Source organism: Salvelinus namaycush, chromosome 3 (genome assembly GCF_016432855.1).
Source record: "Salvelinus namaycush isolate Seneca chromosome 3, SaNama_1.0, whole genome shotgun sequence".
Taxonomy (NCBI): domain Eukaryota; kingdom Metazoa; phylum Chordata; class Actinopteri; order Salmoniformes; family Salmonidae; genus Salvelinus; species Salvelinus namaycush.
In genome coordinates, this window is record NC_052309.1 from 29,430,868 (window position 1) to 29,453,457 (window position 22,590).

The 22,590-nt window shown below is 42.0% G+C and overlaps 1 protein-coding gene across 2 annotated transcripts in view; it reads right to left on the minus strand.

The window, feature by feature from the left end:
- The window catches only part of uvrag (UV radiation resistance associated gene), a 144,566-nt gene that overhangs the window by 12,917 nt on the left and 109,059 nt on the right, over window positions 1-22,590 (minus strand). For both annotated transcript variants that reach the window (XM_038990151.1, XM_038990150.1), the window contains exon 14: window positions 2,442-2,533. In XM_038990151.1, the coding sequence (XP_038846079.1) occupies window positions 2,442-2,533 (92 nt within the window). The remainder of the gene's footprint in view (window positions 1-2,441; window positions 2,534-22,590) is intronic.

The window sequence follows — 22,590 nt, forward strand, 5'->3', positions numbered from 1 at the left end:
TATCTACGCATAGTCACTTTACCCTTACCTACATGTACATATTACCTCAATTATCTCGACTAACCTGTACCCCCGCACATTGACTCGGTACCGGTACCACCTGTATATAGCCTCATCATTGTTATTTTATTGTGTTACTTTTTTAAACTTTCGTTTATTTAGTAAATATTTTTTTTAAACTGCATTGTGTGTTAGAGTGTTAGAGTCTATTTTGTAAATGACATCGCCGAAGTCAAGAATCGGTAGTATAGTCAGTTTTACGAGGGTATGTTTGACAGCATGAGTGAAGGAGGCTTTGCTGCGAAATAGGAAGCCGATTCTAGATTTAATTTTGGATTGGAGATGCTTAATGTGAGTCTGGAAGGAGAGTTTACAGTCTAGCCAGACACATAGGTATTTATAGTTGTCCACATAATCTAAGTCAGAACCGTCCAGAGTAGTGATGCTAGTCGGGCGGGTGCGGGTAGCGATCGGTTGAAGAGCATGCATTTGGTTTTACTAGCATTTAAAAGCAGTTGGAGGCCACGGAAGGAGTGTTGTATGGCATTGAAGCTTGTTTGGAGGTTTGTTAACACAGTGTCCAAAGAAGGGCCAGATGTATACAGAATGGTGTCGTCTGCGTAGAGGTGGATCAAAGAATTACCCGCAGCAAGAGTGACATCATTGATATATACAGAGAAAGGAGTCGGCCCGAGAATTGAACCCTGTGGCACCCCCATAGAAACTGCCAGAGGTCCGGACAACAGGCCCTCTGATTTGACACACTGAACTCTATCTGAGAAGTAGTTAGTGAACCAGGCGAGGCAGTCATTAGAGAAACCAAGGCTGTTGAGTCTGCCGATCAGTAACTGTTTACTGTCATCAGTAAACATCAATTGATCATATAATTTCAGAAACAGTAGGATAGCCTCACAATACACCTCTCAATATTGACCACCATTAGATATTTTATTGATATAAAATAAGTGGCTTAGGTTAGTTTCCCATCCTTTGTACATCCTTTGCCGATGTACTGTTAGCTGATAATGTTTACTTTGCAAGCTACCTGTTGAAAATGTCTTTGTACAGTTGGCTAAACATACAGCGGTAAGTAAACCTAATGTACTATTTTCTCCAACCAATATAGGCCTAACTAGCGAAGTTACCTAACATCCCCTTTTCAACATTGTTTTTTAATCACAATTGCTGCTAACAGACAAGTCTAGCTAGCTAACAACAGAACAGGTCAATATGGCTAGTTAACAAGCTACATTTCAGGGAATAAACTAGATATTATCCAAATAGTGTTTTATTTGCTTGCCATCTATAGTGACAGTAGTCAGCCAACTTTACCAGGAAGAGGACTTGCTGATGTCAAGCTCTTTCCAAAAGCCTAACCTCTGATGAAGCAAGTTAAATGACACCTTTTTTGCTTAGCTAGCTAGCTATTTAGCTACATGCCAAATGGATAGGTGACCTTCACGTATCTGAAATGACATGATCAATTGATTTTTACTGATCATGAAAAGCATGCAGTTACTTTCTATATAACTCTGATGATACAGCATGTGGAATAATTGTAAATCTGTAGTTTGGACTATGCTCTTCAAAAAGTGATGATATTACAAACAAATAGTTCACATTTATTTAACATTCCCTTAAAAATGGCATGCAGTTGTCTATGGTTTAGCAGACCTGGGGGTTTCCTTGCCCCCCAGCATCCAAATTTAACGCTCTGCACCATATTGTGACATTTTATTGATAGTGCCCTATTCAACAACACCTTGCTTGTTTATTAAGCAAGGAGAAACAAAGCTTCATTATGTTGTTAAGAGTCCATCCTAACCCAGAAACGGACTCAACTGCACGAATGCCCAGCCGTCCTGTCTTCAGTCAGCTGTTCATAACAAAAACGGTTATTTGTTTTTACGGTTATGTCGGTTAGGTTATAGGTTATTTGATCTCTGGCTGTGCAAATAAGTGGTAGTAGCTCATCTATTCATTTGCTCATCTATTACTGATCAGACACATGCTATAATGTGGCATCAATCAAGTGTATTATCTTGCTTTTGAAGCCTGCGGAGGCTGTGAAATATGAACACGAGACTCACATCCTTTTGAAAATATAGTTTTATATAATTTTCTATGGGTATCATGCTAAAGATAGTCCCAATTTAACACACTACGCCCAGTTGTAGCTCATTGAAGGGTTTACGCCCAGGTGGTGCAATAGGTATAACTTTTTGGTCCGGCATAGAGCGCATTTTACGTCGGGCGTAGTCCGGTTGCACCAGTTTGTTGTTAGTGGGTTGTAACTGACCCACTAACAACCAACTGGTGCAACCGGACTCTGAAGTGAAAAAGATATAGAGTAGAGATAGTGGGGGCAAAAATGCTAGGTGGGGTAGCTTAATAGTACTCTGACACTGGGAGAGTGAGAGTGGACTAGTACAGGTACTCACCATCGGACCAGAAGGCCGTGCTCCAAGAAGTTCTTGAGGTTGGGCAGGGTCTGGCGCAGGTCTGGAGTGGACAGGCCATGCTGGTATCTCAACTGGGAAGGAAAAAGAAAGAATACATTAGCAATGACCAGAGCTTTCTGTAACATATCATATTGTACCGTACCATAACCTAAATAATCAGTTTAATTCACACTCTCATGATTCTCTAGTTCCGATTCTGATGTCTCTGGACAAGGCAGATAATTACTACCCTACAGGGAGACCGAAGCAACCTGCCATTTTTCATATCTGAAGCATTAGAACTTCTCCCTTTGGGCTAATATCCACCCCAACATACAACAGGCACCCGGTCCTCCTGCCATGCTAACAGACATCTGTGCTAATGTGAAAGGTGTGTGGAGAGGGAGATGAGACGTGGGCGGCAATTAGAAAAGTCAGAATGCCAAACATCTGGAATAGAGATGGGGTAAAACCGCACATAGCAATCTCTCCCTCTATCCATTTCCCACTCCCTCTCTCCATTTCCCCCTCTCTAAGTGACCTAGATCCCCATTGGATTGATGACAATCCCTCTCTCCAGTCCTCCATCCATCAGTCATAAAATCAACCTCAAGTTATGACCGACAGGGAAGTAAGCCAAAGCGTTCCACAGGGATGCTGGCACATGTGGACTCCAATGCTTCCCACAGTTGTGTGAAGTTGGCTGGATGTCCTTTGGGTGGTAGACCATTCTTGATACACACAGGAAACTGTTGAGCGTGAAAAACCCAGCAGCGTTGCAGTTCTTGACACAAGCCAGTGCACCTGGCACCTACTACCATACCCCATTCAAAGGCACCTACATATTTTGTCTTGCCCATTCACACTCTGAATGGCACACATACACAATTCATGTCTCATTTGTCTCCTCCCTTTATCTACACTGATTGAAGTGGATTTAACAAGAGAAATCAATAAGGGATGATAGCTTTAACCTGGATTAACCTGGCCAGTCTACAGTGCATTCGGAAAGTATTCACACCCCTTGACTTTTTCCACATTCTGTTACATTACAGCCTTATTCAAAAATGTATTAAATCGTTTTTTCTCCCCCTCATCAATCTACACACAATTCCCAATAATGACAAAACAAAATCAGGTTTTCAGACATTTTTAAAAACAGAAATAAGTAATTTACAAAAGTATTCAGACCCTTTGTTATGACACTCGAAATTGAGCTCAGGTGCATCCTGTTTCCATTGATCAACCCTGAGATGTTTCGACAACTTGATTGGAGTCCACCTGTGGTAAATTCAATTGATTGGACATTTGGAAAGGCACACTCTTGTCTATACAAGGTCCCACAGCTGACAGTGCATGTCAGAGCAAAAACTAAGCCACAAGGTCGAAGGAATTGTCCATTGAGGTCCGAGACAGGATTGTGTTGAGGCACAGATCTGGGGAAGGGTACCAAAACATTTCTGCAACATTGAAGGTCCCCAAGAACACAGTGGCCTCCATCATTCTTAAATGTAAGAAGTTTGGAACTTCCTAGAGCTGGCCACCCGGCCAAACTGAGCAATCTGGGGAGAAGGGCCTTGTTCAGGGAGGTGACCAACAACCTGATGGTCACTCTGACAGATCTCCTCATCAAATCAAATCAAATGTTATTGGTCACATACACATGGTTAGCAGATGTTAATGCGAGTGTAGCGAAATGCTTGTGCTTCTAAGTTCCAACAGTGAAGTAATATCTAACAAGTAATCTAACAATTCCCCAACAACTACCTAATACACACAAATCTAAAGGGGTGAATGAGAATATGTACATATAAATATATGGATGAGTGATGGCCAAGCGGCATAGGCAAGGTGCAGTAGATGTTATAAAATACAGTATATACATATGATATGGGTAATGTAAGATATGTAACATTATTAAAGTGGCATTATTTAAAGTGAGTAGTGATCCATTTATTAAAGTGGCAAGTGATTGGGTCTCAATGTAGGCAGCAGCCTCTCTGAGTTAGTGATTGCTGTTTAGCAGTATGATGGCCTTGAGAAAGAAGCTGTTTAACAGTCTATCAGTCCAAGCTTTGATGCACCTGTACTGACCTCACCTTCTGGATGGTAGCGATGTGAACAGGCAGTGGCTCAGGTGGTTCTTGTCCTTGATGATCTTTTTGGCCTTCCTGTGACATCGGGTGCTGTAGGTGTCATGGAGGGCAGGTAGTTTGCACAACGGTGATGCGTTTTGCAGACAGCACCACCCTCTGGAGAGCCTTGCGGTTGAGGGCGGTGCAGTTGCCGCAACAGGCGGTGATACAGCCCGACAGGATGCTCTCAAAGTCCAGGACCCAATTGCACAGGGCAGGGTTGAGACCCAGGGCCTTCAGCTTGATGATGAGCTTGGAGGGTACTATGGTGTTGAATGCTGAGCTGTCCTCAATGAACAACATTCTTACATAGGTATTCCTCTTGTCCAGATGGGATAAGGCAGTGTGATGGCGATTGCATCGTCTGGGGACCTGTTGGGGTGGTATGGAAACTGAAGTGGGTCTAGGGTGGCCGGTAAGGTGGAGGTGATATGATCCTTGACTAGTCTCTCAAAGCACTTCATGATGACAAAAGTGAGTGCTACGGGGCGGTAGTCATTTAGTTCAGTTATCTTTGCCTTCTTGGGTACAGGAACAATGGTGGCCATCTTGAAGGTTCTTGAAGCAATCTTAAAGCATCCTCTGTGGAGATGGGAGAACCTTCCAGAAAGACAACCGTCTCTGCAGCACTCCACCAATCAGGCCTTTATGGTGGCCAGACGGAAGCCACTCCTCAGTAAAAAGAAAATGCCAAGAGTGTGCAAAGCTGTCATCAAGGCAAAGGGTGGCTATTTTGAAGAATCTCAAATATAAAATATTTAGATTTGTTTAACACTTTTTTGGTTACTACTTGATTCCATATGTGTTATTTCATAGTTTTGATGTCTTCACTATTATTCTACAATGTAGAAAATAAAGAAAAACCCTGGAATGAGTAAATATATATATGACACAAAACGGCATCCCACCAACACAGTTAGGGAGGGAGAGTAGTCCTAATCACCCCCACTCTGTCCTCTGAGTTTAATCTAACCTGTCTCATATCTCTACCCCACAGCAGAGCAGCATCACGCGCCACTTCAGCCGTATACTGCACTAGGCCCTGTGTCACTGACACCCACATCTGTTTTCTCTCCTCTGCTCTGTCATACTGCGACACCCATTCTTCTCTACACTCAAACCGCCTTCCCTGGTTCCATCCCTTTCTCCCTCCCTGGGTATCACTCGCTCAGTGCCATACATACACTACAGTGAGTGATGAACCACATGTGATTCTAATTAGGCCAGACACAGTACCAGTGTATTGTTCCCACCAGCGCTACACTCATCCATTACATACCACTGCCTACCGAGCATGCCTCACAGACTATATATATGAAGACGTTGGGGAGAAGTACCACGATAACAGAGGAATTACAGAGAAGTAAATGTTGGCGCCCCAGGGGCCAAAGGCCACGTTTCTCAGTTTGTGTTTATAGTTAGAGGAAAATAATGGTTTTCTTGGATCAGCAGTCATCTCAACACCATTCATCCAAGTCCATTTTTTTGTAGCCTGTTCTGTAATATTCTGTCAGGACTGTAATGCTGTGCGGTGGTTCTAGTAAAGTTTGACTAATGGCATGAGGAGTGGCAAAAGCATTAACACATGGGTCCATGCTGCCACTGCCAGAGCACACAGTACAGCAGGGTGTGTGTGTGTGTGTGTGTGTGTGTGTGTGTGTGTAAGGGTGGATGGTAGGCCCCCTTCTGGCCCTGGATGGTTTGAGATGTCAGGCTGGTGATCAAGGAAAGGCAGGAAGCAGAAGATCCTGTGCATGGTTTTTATTTAAGGCATTTGGAGCAGATGCAGGTATTTACAAAATTATACAAAAGCCAACAAGATTGCTGGACCAGGCTCAAATTAAATAATAAACTAAGAAAGAAGAGAAAGACTGAAGATCAGTCATGACTAGTCCCTGGGACTCACAGAAGCCCCAACTAACCCTTGCAGAGACAGGTGGCCATTTTGAATTCAAAATAAAGCTCTACACCTGAGCATTTATATTTCTCCTGGCAGCGACCAGGTGACAGGAAACGCTTGTGTTATTAGAAAGCACTTTGTCAAACTAAGCCAATAAACACCTAGCAAAGACTAACACTCAATAACACTTTAGATACGTTAGAGAATATTATAACCTGTATGTTACAGATAAATATATAGAATATGTTCAAGATCTAGGATAGAGCAGAAACTCTTTCAACCTCCATTAATTAGTACTGGCGTCTTCCTTCTTAATGAGCAGACCATGGTCACCTGAGTGCTTACATGTTTGTAAGACAGAGATCTCTCACACACAAACATTTGTAAGTACTGCTTTAGACTAGCAAATAGTAGGCCTACTGCTTTCAACTAAAGAAATAATAAATCAACTTGATCTGATGTCTCTGTAATTTATATCCAATGTTTAGAAAATATTTAGAACAAATCAATCATAGGTAAGACACTCAACCAAAATGCATGTTTGGTGAGGTGACCAAGCAATTATATAAAAATGTTCTGAGACATGGGAGCAGTGAGGGAGCACAGAGTTAGCTGACCAGTGTGTGTTAGATCCTTCTTTAGCACAGGAAAACCTCCCAATTGATCTTATTCTGTATTAACAGTACGTGTGTGTGCGTGCATGCACATTTTGTGAACTAATTTGTGTGTATTTTGTGAACAAATGTGTGTGTGTGTCAGCACGTATACATATGCACGTATGCTCATGCATAACCTCTGGGGGACCCATGGAACCAGAGTTCTCTATGGTATCTGCATAGACCTCCTGATCTCTGTGGTAGGTTTTGTGTTTTATCAAAAGCAGATCAGATTGAGCCAGGCAGAGAGAGGGGCGCACAGTACTTAGATCTAAACCCATATTGGTGATGAAATGACCTAAAACATACAGATTCTGGATAATCCTGAATGAAAAGTTAAAAGCATAAATATCATACCCCCCAAAAAATGCTAACCTCCCCTGTAATTGTAATGGTGAGAGGTTAGCATGTCTTGGAGGTATGATATTTGTGCGTCTAACTTTGACTGATATTCTATTGATATTCTACAATATTCTATTGTTTTTTTTTTTTTACAATGAAAGTGACTCTAAAATGACACTACAATATTTACCATTGATTTCTATTCGGCACAAAATACACAACCAAAACAAACAGCAAAAACTGCAGTAATTTCTATACGGTTCCCCCGATAAGGATGAAAATACTCTCAAATTGAAGCTGACAGTCTGCACTTTAACCTCAGTCATTGTATCATTTCAAATCCAAAGTGCTGGAATACAGAGCAAAAACAACAACAACAAATGTCACTGTCCCAATACTTTTGGAGCTCAGTGTAAATGTATGTGATTGTGACGGCTATTATTTCCTCCAAAGCTATGTGTTGAAACCTTGCCAAGCGTGGAGCATAGAAATGGGATAGGGGCGAAGACAGACTGAGGGGTGACATCACTGGATTGTTCCGAGTACATTATTGTTGGGGGAATTGTTAGAGTGTTCGGGGGATAAAGAGGAGAGGATGTTCCTGATTAGCACGCGTGTGAATGCTGAGAGGACTGAGAGATGACTCTCCTGGAACCTGGACAAAGGCACATGTCTTACTGCTGCAGCCTCTGGGAAAGATACAAGATAGGGAGTCTATTCCAGTAGCACTTCTCACGACACCTTGACAAGAGTTCCATCATTGCCACACAGGTGTGTACCAACTCTCTGCCAATGGGCAATAAACAACATTTGACCAACAAGTGTCTACTTGGCACCAGCCCTAATATCTTGTATGTATTATGGAAAATATGAACTCGTCATGAGGGGCCTCAGTTGCACACGGGTCTGCATTCCTCCATGCAGTCAGGGCCGGCCCTAGCCTTTTGGGGGCACTAAGTTAAGTTTTGTTAATTTCCTGCAATTCTACACATTTTCCAAAGGGTGGAGAGATTTGTTTTTAGTTTTTAAATATGATATCTGAGTAAGAATGACTAACAAAATCAATGGGGCCCCCCCAGTCGGTAATTCGACCATGATTACTACAAGCATAGATAGCTTGCTGGACTAATTTACCAATTTAAAATGGGATAATTGAGTGACTGTCAGTGACTGACATAACAAGAGACAAACTGCTGATGCACAAGCAAATTTAGAAATTGCACCTTGTGAATTGTACAATTCTAACTCTCAACAGTAAGTTGAGTTCCCGACAGTTCCTCCCCAAAAAAGCAGGCCTTCAAAAAGGGGGTGCTGTTGGCCATCCCTGGTCTAGCTGGTCTGACCAGCATGGTCTAGCTGGTTATACTGGTTACCAAACTCTGCTGTGTTTTGGACACATACCAGCTTATGCTGGTGACACCGGTATACTCGTGACCAAGCTGGTCCATGATGGTCTGACCATACCCATCATTATCATATTTCCCTGCATTCTGATTTTTATAATTGTTTGTTTCAATATCTTTGTTGTGTTTTTGCACGTACATTGATTGACTAATTAATCTTATGCTACACAAAGATAAATAACATACATTTTGCAAAACGAATCTAATCTGTCAGTTGGACTTATTGCACCCGTTACTGAAATGGTTGTTTCAGTTTAGATGGTTTAGGTAGTCTGATTTATTCATCTTTCTAACCCTGGCAGTTGGGGCGGCAGCGTAGCCTAGTGGTTAGAGCATTGGACTAGTAACCGAAAGGTTGCCAGATCGAATCCCCGAGATACAAAGGTACAAAATCTGCCCCTGAACAAGGCATTTAACCCACTGTTCCTAGGCCGTCATTGAAAATAAGAATTTGTTCTTAACTGACTTGCCTAGTTAAATAAAGGTAAAATAAAAATATTAAAATAAAAGTCATTCTGAATGCATATTGTGGGTGAATAAAAGTTCAAATTGTTGGATATCCCCACTGTCTGGATTCCAATAGGAATTAAACATCACTTTGCAAGATGGCGTGACTTGACGCATGATGTGACAGTGAAGGCTGGTCACCAGCAAAAAAACATGCAGCGAAGACTGATCACCACGAAAACACAGCGAAGGCACCAGCAAATATACAACAAAGTCTGGTCATTATTTTTCACGTCACAGGATTATATAGACTAAAATCAGTACCCTGTGGATGTCAGTTGACTCCACCATCGGCAAACATTCAATGTGCCGCCACATAAAGACCGTTGAGAAAACAACAGTGAAGCTGTGAGTGTGAAAGAGAGAAATGTGTGAGACAGCTTTGCCTGACATAAAGCTGGATGTCGCTTTCAATTAAAAGCAACAACACGGCCTTGAAGAGAGAGAAACAAACAGCTCAGAGGGAGGGTCCGGCTTCTCAAACAGACCAGTTGTTTAGTAATATGTCACAACTGACAAGGCAAGAAATAAACTCTGATTTTGTTCTCCTATGATATTCAAATCACATGGCCTGGAATTTGAGAGAGTTGTTTGGGAAAAAAGTAAATAAATATAATCCTAAACATTAACATTTCTAGCCTTCAAGTTTCTAGGTCATACAAATATTAATACAAATTGCTTATGAGTAACGTGTCATTTCTCAAAACAGAGAGTACAGGTGGGGTCTATGAGGAGCTTTCACAGTGTGGAAGTCCCCTTTCACCTGGCCGCCGGCTGGTCAGCCTGGGCTGTGCAGAGTGCTTTGTGATCAGGCTAACCAGATCGTGGTGAGAAATTACCGGGGCCCAATGAGGCCAGCTGTAAGGCGAGAGGCCCTGGATGGGGCCGCACCCACAGGAGGGGTGGTTCTTTCACATGACGTGATGCTAGCTTTGGGCCTGACTGAAACAGATCCAGCACAGCTCCTCTCTTCAGGCCTCCTCGCACACCTTTGTGTCTGTCTCCTTCCTGCCATGTCGCCCATTGAGACACAGGGACTCAGCCACTTCACAGGCCCTGTACAGAGCACTGGTAGAACACAGGACACTGAGCTAGTGTTTTTGATACCGCCTCAGGGCCGGATGTGTGTGTGTGTTGCAGGATGTGTGAACGGAGCGCTGAGCTCTCACCACCACTAGAGGAGTCAAGGATACCTCCCAGTCCCATCCACCATAGCAGGACCAGAGAGCCACAGGAATGCAGCATCTGTGTACAGCTCAGCTCCTTCAATCCAACCGGGGCCAAATACGTAAACATACATTAGCTGACTAAAGCGTCCCAACCCGCTGGTTTACATGCCACCCATAACTCTGTGAAGGGCTGTTTGTTTTCGACTCAGGCTCTGCCACGCAGCTACGTAAACATCCCGGCTTATGCAATGTATTATTGTTTCCTTTCTTTTTGTCACAACCAATCGTCCTAAGAGCTGAAAACGCCACAGTGAGGGCCTCTCGTCCGTTCTGAGGTTAATTGCTGGTGACTTTCCGTACAAGAACCGCAGGGTCAGCCTTCGCAATGAAGCGCTCCGCATTCGCTGTGAGATCATTTGAAGAGCCGTTTGTCAGCACAGAAGTCACAACAGTTCAAGCGGCGGGGAATATTAGCATCACCTGACAAGCGGTGTGTCTAGACTTCCACCAGGGATGGGGCGCAGACTCGCTAGAGGAAACCTGTAATGTGTTTAGGTTTTCATCAGGAGGATTATTTTTCACGTCACAGGATTATATAGACTAAAATCAGTACCCTGTGGATGTCAGTTGACTCCACCATCGACAATTACTCATGATTTCCGATCAGAATAGTACTAAATTCTAATCCTGATGGTAAATGCTGCAGTTCTGTCCACTATAGTAAAAATATAAATAGTATTAGTGTTTCTCATAATACATCAGGGAGAGTAGGCCTAGTCCTTTCCGACTCCCTAAGGAGGGCAATCAAGGGGCCTCTGCTGGCTCTACTTCAACTTTAGAGGGGCCTAAGCAGGTGTGGCCTACCAGGCCAGTTCCAGGTCAATAACAAGGCCTCCAGTAGAGGTCAGGACAATCTGTAGTGGTGGTCCATATTTCTCCATACGTCCATAATACAGTCTCTAATGAGGGTCCCTGGTTGTTGTTACGGGAAGAATATTATGGCTATGGCTGTCATCTATACTTTTAGTGATTTTTCATTTTAAAACTGTGGTATGTGTATTAAAATAAAACAAAATGAAATTCCATAAATTTTGAAGAATACAAATTCAAATGTGAGAAGGATGTCTAGATTTCTGTGACACAAAACATCAAAAACAAACAGATAAAACAGAAACACATACATGGTTTTTACATTCAAAGAAATTAGAAAAGCTTAAGAGCATCCATTGATTGTATTACCTTCTTATTCTTACAGAGAATAGTATTCAAAGTGGCAGTCATTATTAAAATCTACCTTTAAAAATATTGAATAGGATGTTTTTTTCTTAAAACATTTCATTTTATGGATGTCATATTTTTGCATGAATTATAATCAAATTCATCAACATTCTTTTCGTTAGTGGAGAATCTTGCACTATCAAAAACAAAAAGAACATGACAAGCTTGCCGATGGATGCCCTTACTAAATATTTTACCCCAGTCCAGCAGAAGATCCACCCAGAACATAGTCCATGTGGGCTTTAATGACATTATAAAGGGCAGCTCTGAACAGTTGAAACTGGATTTTAAAGAGCTGATTGATTCTCTGCTAGACACTAATAAAAGCCATCATATCTGGCACTTTGCCCTCTCTGAATCATGGCATTGAACGCTTTAGCAGGATTCTCTCTTCACAACTGGCTACGTGATTATTGCAGCTCAATGGGTTTGCCTTTTGTTGACAATTGATACCTTTGGGAAACCACACACTGCTCTTGATAGTATCACCAATATTTAATAAGCTTACGTATCGGCCACACGGCCTTCGTCAGAGCTTTTGTGATTTTTTAAAATTTGCACCTTTATGTAGACCTGGCCCCACCCACATCCGTTCTACACATCGAAGGGGGATGGATGCAAAGGAAAAACAAATAAGTGCTACCAAATATAACAATATGCATTTCATAAATGTCCTCATTGAGATTTTACAGACGTGTTCAATACGCCTTATTTATACACTTTTGTAATATTTATGAAATGCATATTGTTATATTTGGTAGCACTTATTTGTTTTTCCTTTGCCTCCACAAAAGCTCTGACGAAGGCCATGTGGCCAATACGTAAGCTTATTAAATATCGGTGATACTATCAAGAGCAGTGTGCGGTTTTCCTTTTTCCTTCATCTTGTTCAATTGTTGCCATGCACCTGCAAATAAGATTGCTCAGATGTGCGAATGCCTTTTGAATTTTGTATAACTTTGGGAAACAAAACACGTTTAATTAGGAGGATGGGATCCACCCAAATCATTTGGGTTCCTGGATCCTTTCACAGCATTATAAGGATGCGTTGAGACAATGTCTTATCAATGACCCAAGCCCAGCTCAGATGTATGGTGGTATCATACATTTTGTATTGTAGATAGTGCATTCGGAAAGTATTCAGACCCCTTGACTTTTTCCACATTTTGTTAAGTTACAACCTTATTCTAAAATGTATTAAATTGTTTCCCCCCTCATCAATATACACACAATACCCCATAATGACAAAGCTATTTATTTGATGAAATATCACATTTTCCTAAGTATTCAGACCCTTTACTCAGTACCTTGTTGAAGCACCTTTGGCAGCAATTACAACCAAGACATTTTGGGTATGACGCTACAAGCTTGGAACACCTGTATTTGGGGAGTTTCTCCCATTCTTCTCTCAAGCTCTGTCAGGTTGGATGGGGAGCGTTGCTGCACAGCTATTTTCAAGTCTCTCCAAAGATGTTCGATCGGGTTCAAGTCCGGGCTCTGGCTGGGACACTCAAGGTCATTCAGAGACTCGTCCCAAAGCCACTCCTGTGTTGTCTTGGCTGTGTGCTTAGGGTCATTGTCCTGTTGGAAGGTGAACTCTTGCACCCCAGTATCTCTACTTGCACATCATCATCTGCACATCTATTACTCCAGTATTAATGCTAAATTGTATTTATTTTCACCTCTATGGCCTATTTATTGCCTACCACCCTTCTACATTTGCATACACTGTACATAAATTTGTCTATTTTTCTTTTCTTTTGTGTTATTAACTATACGTTTGTTTATGTGTAACTCTGTGTTGTTGTTTTTGTCGCAATGCTTTGCTTTATCTTGGCCAGGTCGCAGTTGTAAATGAGAACTTGTTCTCAACTGGCCTACCTGGTTAAATAAAGGGTAAATATTTTTTTTATTTTTATAAATCTTCGCCCCAGTCTGAAGTCCTGAGCAGGTTTTCATCAAGGAGCTCGCTGTACTTTGCTCTGTTCATCTTTCCCTCAATCCTGACTAGTCTCCCAGTCCCTGCCGCTGAGAAACATCCCCTAGCATGATGCTGCCACCACCACACATGGCATTCTGGCCAAAAAGTTACATGTTGGTTTCATCAGACCAAAGAATCTTGTTTCTCGTGGTCTGAGAGTCTTCAGGTGCCTTTTGGCAAACTCCAAGCGGGCTGTCATGTGCCTTTTACTGAAGAGTGGCTTCCGCCTGGCAACTGTACCGCAAAGGCCTGATTGGTGGAGTGCTGCAGAGATGGTTGTCCATCTGGAAGGTTCTCCCAACTCAACAGAGGAACTCTGGACCTCTGTCAGAGTGACCATCGGGTTCTTGGTCATCTCCCAGACCAAGGCCCTTCTCCCCCGATTGCTCAGTTTGGCCAGAAGGCCAGCTCTAGGAAGAGTCTTCCTGGTTCCAAACTTCTTCCATTTAAGAATGATGGAGGCCACTGTGTTCTTGGGGACCTTCAATGCTGCAGACCTTTTTTGGTACCCTTGCCCAGATCTGTTCCTCAACACAATCCCGTCTTGGAGCTCTACGGACAATTCCTTCGACCTCATGGCTTGGTTTTTGCTCAATCAAGTTGTATAAACATATCATGGATGATAAATGGAAACAGGATGACCTGAACTCCATTTCGAGTCTAATATAAAAATATTCTGAATACTTACGTAAATACAGTATTTCATTTTTTTAAATATTTTTTTTATAACATTTCTAAAAACCTGTTTTCGCTTTGGCATTATGGGGTCTTGTGTGTAGATTGATGAGGGAAAAAAAACTATTTCATACATTTTTGAATAAGGCTGTAACATAACAAAATGTGGAAAAAGTCAAGGGGTCTGAATACTTTCCAAATGCACTGTAAATACAAATACATACTGTAAACACATTGGAAAAACAAATGGGGACCTTCAATGATTCTGTCCCAGATAGACAAAATGTTAATTTCTCATCAACATTTCAAATAAATGTAAATTCAAATATTTACAAAGACTAGTTGGATGGGAAACATCTGAGTTATTTTAAAAAGTGCTTCTCTCACTTTGTGAGTACATATGTGACCCGTTTCAGGAAACTAGGGGGTATGTCGCAGGTCACTACTTCATAGAAGAGCAGTTTGAACGTAAACTATAACAATCGGTTTGTATTGCTAGTACTCTATGGATTGGGATCATGCTTCATTGTTTAGCTAGCTAGCTTCATGTATAAACAAAATACTCCTTAAAGCTGACTGTTAGCTAGCTAGCTGACGTTAGATGGCTGGCTCGCTAGCTAACATTACGTTTATGATCTGTGTGTAGTAATGTTCTCAGAATGCCATTTAACATAGCTAGTTATAGCCTAATGTTAGCTAGCTAACTAGCTAACATTGAACCTATTTGGTTAACTTTAGCTAGCTATGACAATAGGTTTGTATTGCAAGTACTCTATGGATTAGGATTATGGTTCATTGTTTAGCTAGCACTTCTAAACAAAAGACTCCACTTCACAAGATGATTACATGACCCATCAAGCTGGCCAGGTGTGTTTGACAGTGATTATGGCTATCTATTGTATAATAATGGCAGAGTATTTGTATCTGGAATTTGTCTTTCAGCATCAGTAGAACATGCCTGACTCTCCTCCACCAGTCATACAAGGAGAATGGTCTAATGCCTCCCATCAAAAAGAGAACTGGCCCAAGCAAGCACAGGTTACACCTGAAGCATGAGGACTTGCTGCGAGTGGTGAACTTCAACAACTACGCAGAGGATAATGCAATAGTATTACCAGGACGCCACCCAGGCCACAAACACTTTGGTGGAAAGTTGCTGCCATCCCATGTGACAAAAGCAGCAGTGTGGCCTCTCTACAAGGAATCGATGACAACACTTGGTATATAAAGCATAAACAACACGTTTTGATTATTTAATTGGCCTCCAACATGTTTGGCATTACTTGATTGGCAGATACTTATGCTGTAAAGGAGAAAGCAAATGAATTCAGGTCAAAAATGTGGAAAGCAGAAAAGGACTTCAAGGATAAAGTGGAGCATAGGTTCTGTACAGGTAATCCAAGACAAGCATGGGAAGGGCATAATGCAATGATGGGAAGAGAAAGGAAAAGAGAGAACAATAATATGTCAGACTGTTCATCCTTTGTAAACAACCTAAATTGTTTTTATGGATGATTTGATACCCGGCGATTTTAAAGACGAATGTAAACAAATGTGAGACTATCACCAAATCCTCTCCTGTCCAGATAACAGAGAAAGAGGTGGCCTAATGCTTGCTAAATATTAAGCCAGACAAAGCACCGAGCCAGACGGACTACGGGGCAAAGTACTGAAGGTCTGCGCCGACCAGCTCAAGGGAGTTCTCACATGACTGTTTCAACTCCTGTTGATCACCTGTACAGTGCCAAAATCCTGGAAGGTGTCGACCATTGTACCGGTGCCTAAGAAGTCAGGAGCCAAATCCCCAAATGACGTTTGACCTGTGGCCATCATGCCTCTTTTGGCCAAATGCATGGAAAGGGTTGTTAGTACAGTAAGCACCTTACCCTTTCCATAGCGGATCAACTGGGGCATTTACAGTTTGCCTAGAAGGCACAGAGGGGGACTGAGGATGCTACCCTGACCTTGGTGAACATGGTGGCTAGTCACCTTCAACATGCAAAATCATATGCACACATTTTATTTATTGATTTTAGTTCAGCTTTCAATACAATGCAAGTACACACACTGCTGAAACAACTAATGGTCCTGAATGTCATCTACACTGACGAAATGAAAAGCCATAGAAACAATGTGAGCCTTTTTAAGTACCATAATGACATGGGTCTGGTAGGACTCTTTTTTAAAGATGCTACGTCAGATGGGGACAAACAGTATACAAAGTATGCTAATGTACTGGTGTGAAGGCATTTGGGCAGTGGTGTAAAGTACTTCAGTTAAAATACTTTAAAGTACTACTTAAGTATTTTTTTGGGCTATCTGTACATTACTTTACTATTTATATTTTTGGCAACTTATACTTCACTACATTCCCGAAAGTCATTCCTACTGCATTTGATCTGGCAGACTCACTAAACACAAATGCTTGGTTTGTAAATTATGTCTGAGTGTTGGAGTATGCCCCTGGCTATCTGTCAATAAAAAATAAGAAAAAGAAAATTGGTCCGTCTGGTTTAATATACGGAATTTGAAATCATTTATACTTTTACTTTTGATACTTAAGTACATTTTAGCAATTCCATTTACTTTTGATACTTAAGTATCTTTAAAACCAAATACTTTTAGACTTTTACTCAAGTAGTATTTTACTGGGTGACTTTTACTTCAGTCATTTTCTATTAAGCTATCTTTACATTTACTCAAATATAACAATTCATTACTTTTTCCACCACCGGATGTGGCTGGGGGTTATAGCATTTCTTTCACATGACCCATCAATTTAGACAAGCGTGTCTGGGTACGCGTCATCTAATATTTATAAAATATTTTTATCTGGACACTTTCTGATTACCTGGAATTTTTCCTTATTGTAGGCTACTACCACTTTTAGTCTTAATCTTTCCTACACTACTCACTGTTAAGCACATGACCCCAATGATGCTAAGAAACAAGGCTTGGATGAGTAAGCTGTTTATCCTAGTGTCCTTAATCTTTAGGCCTTATAACTCCTCCTCCACATCAGGTCCACATGTTGTGTTGATAAGTGGGCCTGTGTCCACCGCTATCATTAGCCCGTTTCCTCTAGATTCCAGCTGACGCTGCCAAGGCCTATCTCAAATACGTGTGGGTGCAGGCCAGACTGCTTGGCACACGAGAATGGACCTGCTCATGTAAAAGTGAATAACCAGACACAACCATGGGTTATTACAGCAGAAACTATGCTACATTAGGCATCCATCACATATATAGCACCTTCCAGTATATAGGCCAAGCAGGGTTTATGATGCATTGGAAACAGAGCCTGCTTCTACCAAAGTCCTGCTACTGACTCCCCACCATCACAGCACACAGATGACAATTTGGTGTGGCTTTCTGTTTTAGATATATTTCACCACCCAAACCCTAAGGTACTCCAAGGCAACAACATTTTTCAAAGAACAATAACACACTCAATCGACTACAGAATATTTACTCGATTGCGGATATATTTCTCAGCTTGTAAGGAGCTTGTTTGTACTGTAGACAGCCCCCAGATTCCTTTGGGTCAGTGACATCCCGGTCTGTCGGCTCACGCTAACCAAACTACAGCCACTTCTAGTGAACACATGCCATCGGTCAATAGCACTCTGGCGGAGATGGCAAGTTAATTACATCTGAAAATCCAACAGAGCTCTAGCCAAGGCGATGCCCGACAGTCATTCTTCAGGGCAAGGGCACGGTGCCAGCTCTCATCTGGACCGGCCCACCACCATGGGAGCAGCAGGGGACAACATAGCCTACTCAGCTCCTTATACTGTTTGGTGTTCTTTATACATGTTCTCACACAGCAGCAGTAGCTTTCTTCTAGCATGGTTAAACAAGACTGAAGAGTACAGCATTCAGTTTGGTTTAACCAAGCTAGGCTAACCCTCATCCTCCATCTAGTCTGCCATTTTCGGAGGTTTCGTAAATAGTACTCTAGGCGAACCAAACCATACACCTGTATGAAGCAAGAAGGACTGACAGGTTTTCACCCAGAAATGTTTTTATGAGGCGCTCAAGCATCAGCAGCCTCATCAATCACTGTGAGGCACCATGGGATATGAAGTCCCACTTGATTTATCAGTGGAGCCTTGTAATATGTGCTTCACTACAAATACTATTTGAACCCAGGTCTGGCTGTTTTATATATATATATATGGCAGACTAGATGGAGGATGAGGGTCAGCCTAGCTTGGTTAAACCAAACTGAATGCTGTACTCTTCCAAGCTGAGAATATATAAAAAGCTCTGTTAAAATCAGACAAGATGTCCTGTTGAAAATACCATTACCATTATGATGGTACATTCTCGCAACAAAATGAGTGAAGTTTTACAGCACATAAACCACACAACACAAGTGTTTCTGTTTAAGAGATAGCACTCCACATTTCAAGAGTTACCAGAATTCCCGCTGTCTTCATTCCACGATAAAACAATGGTAGCGGTTAAAGATGAGTCAGATTCCAGATTCCATCCTTCCTTCTTCCCCAGGCCTTATTTTTAGAAATAGATCTTGCCTCTCCCTAAATAGTTATTGATTTTGGTGAAACAATATACCAGATTGCAGCAGCCACTACTCTTAAACCTTTGGATGCCGTGTACCATAACGCCATTCGTTTTATCACTGGTGACAGTTTTAATACTCACCACTGCATCCTTTATCAAAAGGTTGGCTGGTCCTCATTAAAGTCCCGTAGATCAATTCATTATTCCCTTTTCGTTTACATAGCCTTACTACACAAGCTTCCAACTTACCTAACTTCGTTGCTAACGTAAAAAAGAGTGAGATACCAAACCCGCTCACAGGGTTGGTTAACTCTTCAGATACCTCTGATCTCCACGGAATTAGGTAAATCCGTTATTAGTTTTTACACTTACTTACATTTGGATTACCTGGTGCCACTAGGGCATTTTAAAACCCTGATGATAAATGAGTTCACTGAGGTGTGCAATTGTTTTGATTGATTGATTTAGCAACTTGTTTATGACGGTTGTGATGTTGGTGATGTTCTGGTGTAGTGTACTTCACATTTTTTCTTGTTATATTTTTGTTACCTTTTGCTTTGTGGTCTCGGGCACCATTGACAATGAGACCCTGGTCTCAATTGGGCTCCCTTGATGATTAAATACAAATAAAATATTAACTCCACATGGTCCATCAATTGTATAGACACTACACCTCTGTTTGATTAGCTTGGTAAATATGGTAAAGATGATGTTGCCCCTCATGGCACACGGTTACATAGTGAGAGATTTGGTGCTGGGAGGCTGGTTGAAAGCTTATGAGCATTCAAATGAAATGACTGATGTTGGCAGTGACTTTAGTTAGAAGATCATGAAACTAGCCAAATGAAAATAAAACTTGGCCATAGGCATTCCTTTAAACATCTCCTGGACCAAGCATTTTTTGCATTTCCTGTACGTATAGCCCTTTTAAACAACCCCAGGAACACAGTGCACTTAATATTCCATAGGGTACACCTCTGTACTTCCTTTACCGTCCTAAATGTACATTATCTGTCCTCCTCCTGCACTCCGTCTCCTCCACTTTCCCCTCTCTTCCCTGTGCTAATTCATCCCAGGTGTGCTGCGTTCACTGCAGTGCCCGAGCCACCCCCTCCCCTCCCTCTCCCTCTCTCTCGCTCTTCGATGGAGCTCTAATTCAAACCAGCCCGGCTCTCCTCTCCCTCTCTCTCGCTCTTCGATGGAGCTCTAATTCAAACCAGCCCGGCTCTCCCCTCCCTCTCTCTCGCTCTTCGATGGAGCTCTAATTCAAACCAGCCCGGCTCTCCCCTCCCTCTCCCTCTCTCTCGCTCTTCGATGGAGCTCTAATTCAAACCAGCCCGGCTCTCCCCTCCCTCTCCCTCTCTCTCGCTCTTCGATGGAGCTCTAATTCAAACCAGCCCGGCTCTCCCCTCCCTCTCCCTCTCTCTCGCTCTTCGATGGAGCTCTAATTCAAACCAGCCCGGCTCTCCCCTCCCTCTCCCTCTCTCTCGCTCTTCGATGGAGCTCTAATTCAAACCAGCCCGGCTCTCCCCTCGCATTACTTGTTGTTACACTTTATTGAGTTTGCCGCCAAATTCAGTCAACAGATTTACATAATTACGGGAAAGGCTGTGTGAGACGAATGGGAAATTCAGTTAGGAAACCACCGGTGACAAGAGGCCTAGGTTATTCCCCATTGACCCAATCACTGGAGGGTATGAGGGGGGCAAGACCTCATCTATACCCATAAATACAGCCATGGCGAGAGCCTCTGTAACTAAAGGGGTTGTTTGTGTGTGTTTGAGAGGATGAATAAGCAGACTAGTGGAAATAACCGATTGTTATTATACAGTAACAACATGTTGTGCTATAGTGACACCTATTGGATGAGCCACTGTCTGTCCATGGTGGTGGGGGTCTGTCTGGTCTGGCCTTGATGAGGAGTGGTAAACTCTCATCCACTAATGCTAGATCCAGGTTACAGTAGAGCAGGGAAACCCAACACCCACACTGCCCCTTTTAGTGAACACACACGGGTCAAACCTTCCTGTTAGTAATGCAGGCAAACTAGCAGGACTGTCATTTATCCTCCTTGTTTAGTATATGGTGGCTAGTTCTCATGGTGACTCCGGAAGGAACTTCTTAAACAGTTTGACGAAGCTGACCTCCCAGTCACAGTACATTCCACTTTTAAAAGATTCTTGATCCATCCTTGAGGGCAGCATCAAACCTTTGTAGGCTAAATGGTAGATGGAACCTAACAGGGGTCGGGTTTGGAACACACTAAGTATGGCTGGTAAATGAAGCGGAAGGGTGGGTAGTTTTGGCCGCCACGGGTCTCGTCTCCTGCTTAGCATGGAAAGATATATTAATGGAGGAAATTGTTCCTCAAGAAACAAAACAAACGTTTCCCCCAGTTGTGGCGTACACCTTTCATATGGCACTGCCAAATATAACCATTAAAACATTCATTTAATTTTAGTATGGTTGGGTCACATAAAAAAAAATATTTGGGAGAAATAGTGTTGCGGTATTTTACTTCTTTCTTTTTTAGGCCGTAGCGCGTTTCCACAGGGCCTCTGTAAAAACAGTGCGCCATGCAGCTGGGAGAATATACAGTGGGTCTGTGGTCAGGTGCCCATCCTACCCCTGCTGGCTAAATACAGCTCCTCTAATACTCTTCCACTGACTCTCTCTCAAAGGGTCAATTGTTTTATTTTCTCTTTTATTAATGGAGGGCTTTATGACCAGGGTTTTTTGTATTGGTCCTTACTACAGGTCAGGGGTCACAGTGAAAACCTGTCTCGTTACAACGACCACATTCCATCACAGTCTCCCATGGTAACGAGGGACCTGGGATTTTTTGCCGCTCAAAGTTATGGATGGTGAGAGCTAAGAGCTATAGTCAAACAGCCTTATTTATGACAGTCTTTTGTGAAGCTGTCAACATAAAACCTATGTGATTCAGACAATAAACTAAGAATAAAGAGTATAGATAATAGAAATCCATTCCAGCAAACAATTTACGGTGTTTGAGTGAAGAAAAGAGGAAGAAATGAAAACAGTCATGGCATCTCATGGATAAAAGTCATAGAAAGATCATACAATTGAGGTTGAAGAAAACTACAAGTAAAATAATAAGCTATAACAAATATCTATGTTCCTTATCATTAGTGTGTCTACCATGCCAAAAATAAAAACGAGTGAAATGCGAAAGGGCCCAGTTCTCTCACACACTAGATGACAACAGTTGGCTAGAGCTTTCCTTTAGAAACAGAGGTTCACAACTGTGTACCGTATACGTGTATTATTCAACCCTACATAATTATCTGGTGTGATATTTATTTATTTAACTGTGTGTGTGTATAGCCTATAGTTAGATAACATCAATCTATTACTTTGTACTGACATAATAGCAGCCACTTTTACGATGATGTCCCTAAATCCCTTTACCTACTCGAGAAGTGTAAAATATGCAGTATCAAACCCCTCCATGGAGGAATCTGGGTCAGTGAGGTAAAAAGGTACTCGCTTCAAAAACAAGTGATTTCTCTCTCACATATCTGACTACAAGTCGACACCAAGTAGGATTAAGGG